General features: G+C 43.8%; 1 protein-coding gene across 2 annotated transcripts in view; it reads right to left on the bottom strand.

Annotated features, from left to right (window-relative positions):
- The window catches only part of LOC110495101 (glutamate receptor ionotropic, NMDA 2B), a 119,680-nt gene that overhangs the window by 29,371 nt on the left and 75,309 nt on the right, over positions 1-15,000 (bottom strand). For both annotated transcript variants that reach the window (XM_036949373.1, XM_036949372.1), the window contains exons 7-10: positions 8,505-8,619; positions 7,488-7,696; positions 1,905-2,073; positions 422-575 (exon numbers count right to left, since the gene is read on the bottom strand). In XM_036949373.1, coding sequence (XP_036805268.1) covers positions 422-575; positions 1,905-2,073; positions 7,488-7,696; positions 8,505-8,619 — 647 coding nt within the window. The remainder of the gene's footprint in view (positions 1-421; positions 576-1,904; positions 2,074-7,487; positions 7,697-8,504; positions 8,620-15,000) is intronic.

Genomic DNA, 15,000 nt, shown 5'->3' with positions numbered 1-15,000 from the left:
GTCTCCAGGCAAATGCTGGTGCAGAGTGTGTATTTTTATCATGTGTTCCCATTTAATTAGCTAAAAAATAAATAATGAAACCAATTTGTGTAATACTGAATCATAAGTAAGGCTCGGGTATTTGCAGATGCAAGGACGTTACGACTGTTCAAAATGATGATAGAATACAAGGTTATGATTAATAAGTTGACTGTTTATAGATGTGATAGGTGATGTGATAACTCTTTAAAGAAACGCTCTCATGGTGCCCCAGACCCTAATGAGTTAATTGTTACATGAATAATTTAATTGGGTAACAATTAAACATAGTTAGCTAATTAGATAAATAACAGTCTTCAGAATAATGTTAAAGTCAAGTCACGACATATGGATGTGAAGCATCTCCATCAACACCAGGTGCCAGTGGTACTCTGATTCTCACCAAGGAAGGCGGAGGGGGAGACAGTGCCGTTGCTACGGGAGACCAGGACACTGATCCCCGTCTCGATGAAGGGCACGGAGAAGTCAATGACCTCAGACCTCTCCGCGTTGATGGTGAGCGACCCCACGGCCATGTGGGCCTTCTTCTGCTCCACCTGAGTCAATCAGAGAGACAACAGGTCAACGGGAGGTCATTTTGGATCTGATACAAAACAGGACCGAGAGAAACGGCGAAGGAGCAGGAAACTGGGTTACTACTTTATACTACAACTGTAGACTACTGTATATCAATGAGAGGTCACCTTTTCCCTTCACATACACTGCCATTTTAGATCTGATACGAAACGTGACTGTGAAAAATAATGAAGGAGAAGGAAACTGGGTTACTACTCTGTATAGTGAATCACTACTACAACTAGAAAAAGCTCTGTTCTTGCCACGAACCTTTCCCTCCCCTGCTCTCTCCCCTATATTCTAATCCTCCCTCCCTCCACTCACTCACTCCCGTCCCTGCTCTGAGTCTCTACAGGTATATTTAGCTGTTAATACCTGAGGCCTTGGGCAGTGTATAAAAGTGGGCCACAACAGGCTGTGTTAACAGGGTAAACACATAGCAGAGTGAGCATGAATTATTCCCTCCCCTCTGCTCTCTCCCTCTTCTCTCCCTCCTCCTCCTGATGTTTTTCATTTGTTTGTGCCCATTTCTCTCTCTCATTTATCTTTGGCTCCCTCCTTCTCTCCTATCTAAATGAAATCATTAGCCGCGTACTTAGATGATGAGAACAGGCATGCCTGTGCATTTGCATAAGCCGGGTGTGCCTACGTTGACACGTCTCCCTGTCGTTTTACTACAGAATCCAGTCAAGGTTTTATAATGCCAGAGGAATCCATTCCTCAGCATCTCTGTCCCTGATATACAAACACAACGTTGATCAGTTGTCAGGCAAGGCTACTCGTTTCTTCGTCCCACCCGCGGTCGTTTAACTTGGACATCCTTTCATAGAGGATGCAGTTCAGTGCTGTATCTAACACGTGCTATGTGATTTAATATGGGAATTAATGCCGGCGAGGTAGGGGCTTTCCCCGAGGCTCTTCCCACTGCTAACTCTCCCTCTCTGAGTCTGATGAAGAGCATCCTCTCCTCTTCTCTCCCAGACTTGAAATGAGCGGATCAAAGCCCCCCGCAGGCTAGGATATAGAGGCAGTCAAATCAGACCTGCTGGGTTCAAATAGTATTCATCTTCTGTCAAAATCCTTTGTGCTGCGCTCAATTGAGCTTGTCTGGCGCGATAGAAGCAATAGAATAGTCCCACACGTGAAAACCCCGCCCTCCTAGCACTTCAGGCAGGCTCAATCAATCAAACAGTCAAAGTATTTGAACACATTTCAAATACTAATTGAACCCAGATCTGGAAATAAGGAGATAAGAGTCAGAACGCCAAAAGAGAAAAAAAGTGAGTGAGAAAGAACGGACAAACTCCCACCTCCCCGACCATTCCATTCCAGGTGCCGTTGATCTTCTTGCCGTGCTTTCCGTTGGTGACCAGGTAGAGGTCATAGGTGAACTTGACCTGCTTGGCGATCTTCTTCAGGATGTCGATGCAGAATCCTTTACAGCAGCGCTTGGTGTACTGGCCAGGTACTGTCTGATTGCTGAGAGAGAGATTTTCTTATTCATTTTCCCTTTTGTACTTTAACTATTTGCACATAGTTACAACACTGCATATAGACATAATATGACATTTGAAATGTCTTATTTTTGAACTTTTGTGAGTGTAATGTTTACTGTTATTTTTTTAATTGTTTAATTCACTTTTATTTATTATCTATTTCAGTTGCTTTGGAAATGTAAACATATGTTTCCCACAATAAAGACCCTTAAAATTGAAAATTGAAATTGAAACAGAAGGAGAAAAAAACTGAAGGAGGAGGATAAGAGAGAGAGGGAGGGAGAGGGAGAACGACAGAAAAAGAGAGGTAGAGTGAGACACACAGAGAGAAATAGGAGGATAAGAGAGAGAGGGAGGGAGAGGGAGAATGACAGAGAAAGGGAGATAGAGACACACAGAGAGAAATAGAAGGATAAGAGTGAGATGAAGAGCAAAAGAAAGAGAGGAAAGAGAAAAATTAGGATAATGGGACACAGGAAGAAATCAATGACCAGGTGGGTCAAAGAGCAAAAATAATTGGGGCCAATCAAAGAGAGGTAGAAGAGAGGGGGACAGGTACAGGATGATCAGAAGAGAGGAGGGACAGGTACAGGACGATCAGAAGAGAGGGGGACAGGTACAGGATGATCAGAAGAGAGGGGGACAGGTACAGGATGATCAGAAGAGAGGGGGACAGGTACAGGATGATCAGAAGAGAGGGGGACAGGTACAGGATGATCAGAAGAGAGGGGGACAGGTACATGATGATCAGAAGAGAGGGGGACAGGTACATGATGATCAGAAGAGAGGGGGACAGGTACAGGATGATCAGAAGAGAGGGGGGACAGGTACATGATGATCAGAAGAGAGGGGGGACAGGTACAGGATGATCAGAAGAGAGGGGGACAGGTACAGGATGATCAGAAGAGAGGAGGACAGGTACAGGATAATCAGAAGAGAGGGGGACAGGTACAGGATGATCAGAAGAGAGGGGGACAGGTACAGGATGATCAGAAGAGAGGGGGACAGGTACAGGATGATCAGAAGGGAGGGGGGATAGGTAAAGGATAATCAGAAGAGGGGGGATAGGTACATGATGATCAGAAGAGAGGGGGACAGGTACAGGATGATCAGAAGAGAGGGGGACAGGTACATGATGATCAGAGGAGAGGGGGGACAGGTACATGATGGTCAGAAGAGAGGAGGGACAGGTACAGGATGATCAGAAGAGAGGGAGGACAGGTAGAGGATGAACAGAAGACGGGGGGGGGGACAGGTACAGGATGATCGGAAGAGAGAGGGGACAGGTACAGGATGGTCAGAAGAGAGGGGAGACAGGTACAGGATGATCAGAAGACGGGGGGTGGACAGGTACAGGATGATCAGAAGAGAGGGGGGACAGGTACAGGAAGGTCAGAAGAGAGGGGGACAGGTACAGGGTGGTCAGAAGAGAGGGGGACAGGTACAGGATGATCAGAAGAGAGGGGGGACAGGTACAGGATGATCAGAAGATGGGGGGACAGGTACTGGATGATCAGAAGATGGGGGACAGGTACAGGATGATCAGAAGAGAAGGGGACAGGTACATGATGATCAGAAGAGAAGGGGACAGGTACAGGATGATCAGAAGAGAGGGGGACAGGTACAGGATGATCAGAAGAGAGGGGGGACAGCTACAGGATGATCAGAAGATGGCGGACAGGTACAGGATGGTCAGAAGAGAGGGGGACAGGTACAGGATGATCAGAAGACGGGGGGACAGGTACAGGATGGTCAGAAGAGAGGAGGACAGGTACAGGGTGGTCAGAAGAGAGGGGGACAGGTACAGGATGATCAGAAGAGAGGGGGACAGGTACATGATGATCAGAAGAGAGGGGGGACAGGTACAGGATGATCAGAAGATGGGGGGACAGGTACAGGATGATCAGAAGAGAGGGGGGACAGGTACAGGATGATCAGAAGAGAGGGGGACAGGTACAGGATGATCAAAAGAGAGGGGGACAGGTACATGATGATCAGAAGACGGGGGGACAGGTACAGGATGATCAGAAGAGAGGGGGACAGGTACATGATGATCAGAAGCGAGGGGGACAGGTACATGATGACCCGAAGAGAGGGGGACAGGTACAGGATGATCAGAAGAAGGGGGGACAGGTACAGGATGATCAGAAGAGAGGGGGGACAGGTACAGGATGATCAGAAGAGAGGGGGACAGGTACAGGATGATCAGAAGAGAGGGGGACAGGTACATTATGATCAGAAGAGAGGGGGGACAGGTACAGGATGATCAGAAGAGAGGGGGACAGGTACAAGATGATCAGAAGAGAGGGGGGACAGGTACAGGATGATCAGAAGAGAGAGGAGGACAGGTACAGGATGATCAGAACAGAGGGGGACAGGTACAGGATGATCAGAAGAGAGGGGGACAGGTACAGGATGATCAGAAGAGAGGGGGGACAGGTACAGGATGATCAGAAGAGAGAGGAGGACAGGTACAGGATGATCAGAAGAGAGGGGGACAGGTACAGTATGATCAGAAGAGAGGGGGACAGGTACATGATGATCAGAAGAGAGGGGGGACAGGTACAGGATGATCAGAAGAGAGGGGGGACAGGTACAAGATGATCAGAAGAGAGGGGGACAAGTACAGGATGATCAGAAGAGAGGGGGACAGGCACAGGATGGTCAGAAGACGGGGGGACAAGTACAGGATGATCAGAAGAGAGGGGGGACAGGTACAGGATGATCAGAAGAGAGGGGGGACAGGTACAAGATGATCAGAAGAGAGGGGGACAAGTACAGGATGATCAGAAGAGAGGGGGACAGGCACAGGATGATCAGAAGAGAGGGGGACAGGTACATGATGATCAGAAGAGAGGGGGGACAGGTACAGGATGATCAGAAGAGAGAGGAGGACAGGTACAGGATGATCAGAATAGAGGGGGACAGGTACAGTATGATCAGAAGAGAGGGGGACAGGTACATGATGATCAGAAGAGAGGGGGGACAGGTACAGGATGATCAGAAGAGAGGGGGGACAGGTACAAGATGATCAGAAGAGAGGGGGACAAGTACAGGATGATCAGAAGAGAGGGGGACAGGCACAGGATGGTCAGAAGACGGGGGGACAAGTACAGGATGATCAGAAGAGAGGGGGGACAGGTACAGGATGATCAGAAGAGAGGGGGGACAGGTACAAGATGATCAGAAGAGAGGGGGACAAGTACAGGATGATCAGAAGAGAGGGGGACAGGCACAGGATGGTCAGAAGACGGGGGACAAGTACGGGATGATTAGAAGAGAGTTGGAGAAACAATAAATAAACAGTGATGGTGAGGTTGACAGGAGAGGTGAGAAGAGGATGAAATGTCAATAATAAAAGGAGGAAAGGGCAAGGAATGAGAGGCAAGAGCTACAGGGAATTTAGATAGGGCAGCTCAGAGAGATAAATGGAGTGAGAAAAAAGGAGAGTGAGAAAAGGAGTGAGAGAAAAAGGAGGCCAATGAGGGGAATCCATTATGGGAGGGCAAGGTGAAGTGGAGAAACTGAAGAAGGGTGAAGCGTGAACAAAATGTGGATGAGAAAAGTAACATAGTCCAGATATAGAAAGAGGGAGGGAAGAGATGGGGGTTATCAGAAGACAAATAGATTGAGAGAGGATGAGAGGATGAAATGGAGAGATAGATTAAATGACCAAAACACCTGAGCGGGGTCGATGAAGACCGGAAGCATCAGGTTCAGGCTTTGCCTCTTTTCTGCTTTCCCCTAAAACCAGATGCTTCCATTTTATAGATGCCATGAAGGTCCTAGACCCTGCCCTTAAAGTAGAATTTGAGCTCTGTTTTTAATAGAGATATTGGTCTGTTTTTAATAGAGATATTGGTCTGTTTTTAATAGAGATATTGGTCTGTTTTAATAGAGATATTGGTCTGTTTTTAATAGAGATATTGGTATGTTTTTAATAGAGATATTGGTCTGTTTTTAATAGAGATATTGGTCTGTTTTAATAGAGATAATGGTCTGTTTTAATAGAGATATTACTCTGTTTTTAATAGAGATATTACTCTGTTTTTAATAGAGCTATTGGTCTGTTTTAATAGAGATATTGCTCTGTTTTTAATAGAGATATTGCTCTGTTTTTAATAGAGATATTGCTCTGTTTTTAATAGAGATATTGCTCTGTTTTTAATAGAGATATTGGTCTGTTTTAATAGAGATATTGCTCTGTTTTAATAGAGATATTGGTCTGTTTTAATAGAGATATTGGTCTGTTTTAATAGAGATATTGGTCTGTTTTAATAGAGATATTGGTCTGTTTTAATAGAGATATTGGTCTGTTTTAATAGAGATATTGGTCTGTTTTAATAGAGATATTGGTCTGTTTTAATAGAGATATTGCTCTGTTTTAATAGAGATATTGCTCTGTTTTAATAGAGATATTGGTCTGTTTTAATAGAGATATTGCTCTGTTTTAATAGAGATATTGGTCTGTTTTAATAGAGATATTGGTCTGTTTTAATAAAGATATTGCTCTGTTTTAATAGAGATATTGGTCTGTTTTAATAGAGATATTGCTCTGTTTTAATAGAGATATTGGTCTGTTTTAATAGAGATATTGCTCTGTTTTAATAGAGATATTGGTCTGTTTTAATAGAGATATTGCTCTGTTTTAATAGAGATATTGGTCTGTTTTAATAGAGATATTGGTCTGTTTTAATAGAGATATTGCTCTGTTTTAATAGAGATATTGCTCTGTTTTAATAGAGATATTGGTCTGTTTTAATAGAGATATTGCTCTGTTTTAATAGAGATATTGGTCTGTTTTAATAGAGATATTGCTCTGTTTTAATAGAGATATTGGTCTGTTTTAATAGAGATATTGCTCTGTTTTTAATAGAGATATTGGTCTGTTTTAATAGAGATATTGGTCTGTTTTTAATAGAGATATTGGTCTGTTTTAATAGAGATATTGGTCTGTTTTTAATAGAGATATTGGTCTATGGTTCTCATAGGATTTTGAGCTACAGGTGTGACAACCTAAACATTGACGTCTATATTCAATAGTGATCACAGGAGGCTGGTGAGGGGAGGACAGCTCATAATAATGCCTGGAATTGAGTGAATGGAATGGTATCAAACACATGGAAACCATGTGTTTGATGTGTTTGAAACCATTGCATTGATTCTGTTCCAGCCATGACTATGAGCCTGTTCTCCCCAATTAAGGTGCCACCGGCCACCTGTGATAGTGATATAGGTCTATAGTTTTCACAGTATTTTGAGTTGTTTCATGAAGGAGGTAATGGTATAAACGGCTGTAGTTGAATTTGGCATCAGCACTCAATATATGATCAATAGGAGAGAGGGAATACAGTATAGGGTTGTGTATTTGGTTAAGGTGGATCCTAGTTGTCTTACAGTATTTTAAGCTGTTTCCTGCACGGCACTGTGTTCCTCATGCAGGTGCCACTGAGGGGGTCCACGTCCTCCACGATGACAAAGGGAGCCTCCTCCAGCGTCACGATGGACAGGTGGTCGTCCTCCCGGGCCTCCCCATCAGAGAACAGCTCGAACCTGGGCCACACGTGGTACTTCATGGACAGGGAGCTGTTCTCCCACTTACCCACCTGGGGATGGGAGGAGGGAAGAGAGAGGGGAGGGAAGAAAGAGAAGAGGGAAGAGAGAGAGGAGGGACGAATGATTGGGTGGTTTGCATAATCATAAATCATCAGGGACAAATAAAACACAAATAAAGAGAGAGAAAGAGAGAGAAGAAAGAGAAATAAAGAGAGAGAAAGAGAGAGAGGAGGAAGAGAAAGAAGAAAGAGAATGAAAGAGAGAGAAAGAGAGAGAGGAGGAAGAGAGAGAAGAAAGAGAAATAAAAAGAGAGAAAGAGAGAGAGGAGGAAGAGAAAGAAGAAAGAGAAAGAAAGAGAGAGAAAGAGAGAGAGGAGGAAGAGAAAGAAGAAAGAGAAAGAAAGAGAGAGAAAGAGAGAGAGGAGGAAGAGAAAGAAGAAAGAGAAAAAGAGAGAGGAGGAAGAGAAAGAGAAAGAAGAAAGAGAAAGAAAGAGAGAGAAAGAGAGAGAGGAGGAAGAGAAAGAAGAAAGAGAAAGAAAGAGAGAGAAAGAGAGAGAGGAGGAAGAGAAAGAAGAAAGAGAAAAAGAGAGAGGAGGAAGAGAAAGAGAAAGAAGAAAGAGAAAGAAAGAGAGAAAAAGAGAGAGAGGATGAAGAGAAAGAGAAAGAAGAAAGGAAGAGAGAGAAAGGAAGAGAAAGTTAAATAAACAGAGAGAGAGAAAGAGAAAGACAAAGAAAGAGAGAGAGAGAGGGAGAGAGGAAGAAAAAGAGAGTGAGAGAAATCAAAGAAAGAAACCAGAGAAAGGGAGAGAATGAGAGAGAGACATAGAAAGAGAAGGAGAGGAAGACGAGAGATACTCACCTTGTCCCAGCGTCTCTGCTTGTCTAGCAGGGTGATGACCAGTTTGGGATGCATCTGGTATCCATCCTCACTGAACGACAGGTTGCGTCCCTCGAACGTCACGTTCATCAGATACCTGCCAGGAAACAATGTTACTACAGTTACTACACCATTACAACACGGGTTAAAGAATGTCTTAAAGCTGCAGTCCGTAACTCAAACAAAAACAATGACTTGACTGATACCTATGGGCAAGAAACCTCACAATGTTGTTGCTGCTATAATAAGAGTAACTGGATGTAAAGTGTTACCCACTAAACACTCTAATATACTGTATGCCACACTCTGGTTTCACACTACAGTAACATTCATACATTGCAATAACACGGGTGTTCCACAAAACATTGCCTTTGCGTCCCTTTGACATTTTAAGTAGAAACTGTGTGTCAATATTGAATTTTAAAAGGCTGTTCTATTAACCTCTTAGAGCTCTAGGGGCGCTATTTCATTTTTGGATAAAAAACGTTCCCGTTTTAAGCGCGATATTTTGTCACGAAAAGATGCTCGACTATGCATATTCTTGACAGTTTTGGAAAGAAAACACTCTGAAGTTTCAGAATCTGCAAAGATTTTGTCTGTAAGTGCCCCAGAACTCATTCTACAGGCGAAACCAAGATGATGCATCACCCAGGAATTAGCAGAATTTCTGAAGCTCTGTTTTCCATTCTCTCCTTATATGGCTGTGATTGCGCAAGGAATGAGCCTACACTTTCTGTCGTTCGCCCAAGGTCTTAGCAGCATTGTGACGTATTTGTAGGCATATCATTGGAAGATTGGCCATAAGAGACTACATTTTCCAGAGGTCCGCCCGGTGTCCTTTGTCTAAATTTGTGCGTAATCTTCAGGTGCAGGCATTTTCTCCTGGGATTCAGGAGAGAAAGCATGTTTCCAAGAACGATGTATCAATGAAGAGATATGTGAAAAACACCTTGAGGATTGATTCTAAACAACGTTTGCCATGTTTTCAGTCGATATTATGGAGTTAATTTGGAAAAAAGTTTGCGTTTTGAGGACTGAATTTATGGATTTTTTTTGGTAGCCAAATGTGATGTATAAAACGGAGCTATTTCTAATACACAAGGAATCTTTTTGGAAAAACTGAGCATCTGCTATCTAACTGAGAGTATCCTCATTGAAAACATCAGAAGTTCTTCAAAGGTAAATGATTTTATTTGAAGGCTTTTATGTTTTTGTTAATGTTGCGTGCTGGATGCTAACGCTAATGCTAACGCTAAATGCTAACGCGAAATGCTAACTCTAGCTAGCTACTTTTACACAAATTATTGTTTTCCTATGGTTGAGAAGCATATTTTGAAAATCTGAGATGACAGTGTTGTTTACAAAAGGCTAAGCTTGAGAGATGGCATATTTATTTCATTTCATTTGCGATTTTCATAAATAGTTAACTTTGTGTTATGCTAATGAGCTTGCTGATAGATTTACACAATCCTGGATACAGGGTTTTTTTCATAGCTAAACGTGACGCAGAAAACGGAGCGATTTGTCCTAAACAAATAATCTTTCAGGAAAAACTGAACATTTGCTATCTGAGAGTCTCCTCATTGAAAACATCTGAAGTTCTTCAAAGGTAAATGATTTTTTTGAATGCTTTTCTGTTTTTTTGTGTAAATGTTGCCAGCTGAATGCTAATGCTAAATGCTACGTTAGCCATCAATACTGTTACACAAATGCTTGTTTTGCAATGGTTGAGAAGCATATTTTGAAAATCTGAGATGACAGTGTTGTTAACAAAAGGCTAAGCTTGAGAGCTAGCATATTTATTTCATTTCATTTGCGATTTTCATGAATAGTTAACGTTGCGTTATGGTAATGAGCTTGAGTCTGTATTCACGAACCCGGATCCGGGATGGGGAGATCAGAAAGGTTAAATGAAGTGCCCTTTTTAATATAGACCACATGGAGAAATCAATAAACGGAAGATCGATCGTTTTGACACGTCCCTCCGTGCCCCGCCTGTGACTTTTTAACGCGCTCTGTCATAATCTTACATAATGAAGCCCTCGTTACTTTGTTGCTTTGACAAAGTCATTTCTTAACATTAGTGTTTATCTCACGTGATCAGTGATTCATTTACGTCGGGGCCTTTACGCACGTTGAAACTATCGCTTTGTGAAAACAATATTCTAAACAAACATTAATCATCTAATAGTCAAATCATGGTTCTACCCTTTTTGGCAATTTTCTGGTGTTTTGTGTTGGAAAATTGAGCGGGTTGGGCATTAACCGTTTACCCATAGATGAACAGGCTAGAAATGTTCAACACTCTCTATTATTTTGTGAAGCTTGCATTCAGTTGCCACTCCCTGATGCACATAACAAGCTTCCATTTCACATCACAAGGGGATTTATGGCTGATTTAAAATGAAATCGTCAACCCTGTTACGGTCAACCCTGTTACGGTCAACCCTGTTACGGTCAACCCTGTTACGGTAAACCCTGTTACGGTAAACCCTGTTACGGTCAACCCTGTTACGGTCAACCCTGTTACGGTAAACCCTGTTACGGTCAACCCTGTTACGGTAAACCCTGTTACGGTAAACCCTGTTACGGTCAACCCTGTCACGGTCAACCCTGTCACGGTAAACCCTGTCACGGTAAACCCTGTCACGGTCAACCCTGTTACGGTCAACCCTGTTACGGTCAACCCTGTTACGGTAAACCCTGTTACGGTCAACCCTGACACGGTCAACCCTGTTACGGTCAACCCTGTTACGGTCAACCCTGTTACGGTCAACCCTGTTACGGTAAACCCTGTTACGGTCAACCCTGTTACGGTAAACCCTGTTACGGTCAACCCTGTTACGGTCAACCCTGTTACGGTCAACACTGTCACGGTCAACCCTGTTACGGTAAACCTTGTTACGGTAAACCCTGTTACGGTCAACCCTGTTACGGTCAACCCTGTTACGGTAAACCCTGTTACGGTCAACCCTGTTACGGTAAACCCTGTTACGGTCAACCCTGACACGGTCAACCCTGTTACGGTCAACCCTGTTACGGTAAACCCTGTTACGGTAAACCCTGTTACGGTCAACCCTGTCACAGTCAACCCTGTTACGGTAAACCCTGTTACGGTAAACCCTGTTACGGTCAACCCTGTTACGGTAAACCCTGTTACGGTCAACCCTGTTACGGTCAACCCTGTTACGGTCAACCCTGTTACGGTCAACCCTGTTACGGTCAACCCTGTTACGGTCAACCCTGTTACGGTCAACCCTGTTACGGTAAACCCTGTTACGGTCAACCCTGACACGGTCAACCCTGTTACGGTCAACCCTGTTAAGGTCAACCCTGTTACGGTCAACCCTGTTACGGTAAACCCTGTTACGGTCAACCCTGTTACGGTCAACCCTGTTACGGTCAACCCTGTTACGGTCAACCCTGTCACGGTCAACCCTGTCACGGTAAACCCTGTTACGGTCAACCCTGTTACGGTCAACCCTGTTACGGTCAACCCTGTTACGGTCAACCCTGTTACGGTAAACCCTGTTACGGTCAACCCTGTTACGGTCAACCCTGTTACGGTAAACCCTGTTACGGTCAACCCTGTTACGGTAAACCCTGTTACGGTCAACCCTGACACGGTCAACCCTGTTACGGTCAACCCTGTTACGGTAAACCCTGTTACGGTCAACCCTGTTACGGTCAACCCTGTCACGGTCAACCCTGTCACGGTCAACCCTGTTACGGTCAACCCTGTTACGGTCAACCCTGTTACGGTCAACCCTGTTACGGTCAACCCTGTTACGGTAAACCCTGTTACGGTAAACCCTGTTACGGTCAACCCTGACACAGTCAACCCTGTTACGGTCAACCCTGTTACGGTAAACCCTGTTACGGTCATTTTATTTTATTTGAACATGTGCTCTTTATGTTAAAATGATGTGAAATCAAATGTTTTTTGGGGACTACGTTAAACTTCTCAAAAGGCAACGAATTGGTGGAATGACCCAACCGCATATTTTCGGGTCTAAATCAACTGCAAACCCTAATGTACACAGTGGAAATGAGAACATGGTTGCAGAAACACACACAAATGCACAGAAGACATGAAGGCATTGAATTTGAGAACCTGAGTTATTGTATGTTAATGTTCCTGAGGTTGCTTGGTCAGTTTTTGTGGACCTGTATTTAACTAGGCAAGTCAGTTAACAACAAGTTAAGCTACCGTAGCACAGCTCATCCACTTTGAGAGTCTGTAACACACACTTCTGACAGAGAGAGAGAGAGAAAAGAGAGAGAGAGAGAGAGAGAGAGAGAGAGAGAGAGATAGCCTGAGGGACACTGAATAATAACATCTGCATAGTAAACAGTAACTTACTTATTATTACTATTATTGTTATTACTATAATTATTAATGTTTACTGTAGACTGTTACCATTTTATTGTTATTATTTTTGTATTTAATTTTGTATTATTATTTACTACCATTTTATATTATTATTTGCTATCATTTATAATTTTGTTACAATGTATATTGTATACATTGTTGCTTTGGCAATATTGACACAATGTTTTTCATGCCAATAAAGCAGCTTGAATTTGAATTTGAATTTGAATTTGAATTTGAGAGAGAGAGAGAGAAAGAAGAGAGATTTGAAAGAGTAGAGAGAAAGAGGGGGAGAGTAGAGAGAGCGAGAGAGAGAGAAGAGAGAGTAGAGTTGAGTAGAGCGAGAGAGTAGAGGGAGAGAGAAAAGAGAGAGAGGAGAGAGAGAGTAGAGGAGAGAGTAGTGAGGGAGAATAGAGAGAGAGAGAGCGCGAAGAGAGAGAGAAAGAGGAGAGTAGAGAGAGAGGAGAGTAGAGAGTAGTAAGAATGGGCAGAGGGAATAGAAATACAGTGTAGAGAAAGCGGGAGAGTAGAGAGTAGAGAGTAGAGAGAGAGAGTCATAATGTATAAAGTGCTTGTGTGAATAAGTATCAGTATGTACTATGTGTGTCGACAAGTGCGTGCCACTGCCAGATAAACTCAACTCATTCTCCCCCACCCGTGACCTGCCACCCTCGCCCTTCTCTCTCTCTCTCTCTCTTTTGATCGCTCTCCTTTCTGGTGTGTTGGTTGCTGCAGATACGGCCGCCGTCTCCATGGCAATGCTCTGCCAGCCTCCGAAACAATTCTAGTCCAGGAAATAAATACATACTCTATAAATGAGACAGAGAGAGAGAGAGGGAGGGCAGCAACGTGCGGAGTTAAATGTGTGCTTAATGAGATTCCTGAGACAGCTAACTGGCAGTAACAGAGAGAGAGGGAGGGCACCAGATCATTTCAACAATGAGGGGAAAGAACAATGGACAGATGATGATGAAGATGACAAAGCGAGATCCTACTACACCTTGTCACTACGCAGTATGTATTTGACTGAATCTAACACGCCTTCGAAGCGCTGTACGCATCCAATACAGAGCGTCCCTGAAAATGCCTGCCACGTAACGTGTGGTACTGTACTACTGTAAAGCGCATGCAACATGGGATTAGCAGTAGGTGCCTAACATTAGAATTTCAATTAGGAAACCAAAGAATGCAACGCCACCCAAAGGAACACCCACTTGTTGCCACCCATGTTAACCAAGTGCAGGTGCAGGTGTGTGTGGAGTGTGGCGCTCTACTGAACTGTGCTGACTGAGACGTGTGTCAGTCACCATGGGTGACATGTATGATTGTTAACAGAAGCCCCAACAGAGGAAGACTCCCCGTCATATGTAATGTGTTGCCATGGCACCCAACAACCACAGCGATTTTCAAGCAATCTGCTGCGTTGCCATGAGAACAGTCATCTCAACCGAGAGAGTGGGGGATGACAGAGAAAGAGAGATAAGAGAGAGAGACAGAAAGGGAGAACGAAAGAGTGAGATAGGGGGCATCTTTTCTTTTTTTACCTAGTCTACCACCCAAGCCGTTCCAGACGCACCATCGAGAGCATCCTGTCGGGCTGTATCACCGCCTGGCACGACAACTGCCCCGCCCACAACCGCAAGGCTCTCCAGAGGGTGGTGCGGTCTGCACAACGCATCACCGGGGGCAAACTACCTGCCCTCCAGGACACCTACAGCACCCGATGTCACAGGATGGCCAAAAAGATCATCAAGGACAACAACCAACCGAGCCACTGCCTGTTCACCCTTGCTACCATCCAGAAGGAGAGGTCAGTACAGGTGCATCAAAGCTGGGACCGAGAGACTGAAACACAGCTTCAATCTCAAGGCCATCTGACTGTTAAACAGCCATCACTAACACAGAGGCTGCTGCCTACCTACAGACTTGAAATCATTGGCCACTTTAATAAATGGATCATTAGTCACTTTAATAATGCCACCTTAATAATGTTTTCATATTTGCATTACTCATCTCATATGTATATACTGTATTTTATACCATCTATTGCATCTTGTCTATGCTGCTCTGTCGTTGCTCATCCATATATTTATATGTATATATTCT

The sequence above is a fragment of the Oncorhynchus mykiss genome, chromosome 17 (assembly GCF_013265735.2).
Source record: "Oncorhynchus mykiss isolate Arlee chromosome 17, USDA_OmykA_1.1, whole genome shotgun sequence".
NCBI lineage: Eukaryota > Metazoa > Chordata > Actinopteri > Salmoniformes > Salmonidae > Oncorhynchus > Oncorhynchus mykiss.
Note: the sequence above shows the minus strand (reverse complement) of the source record. Positions and strands in the feature narration are given on the sequence as shown.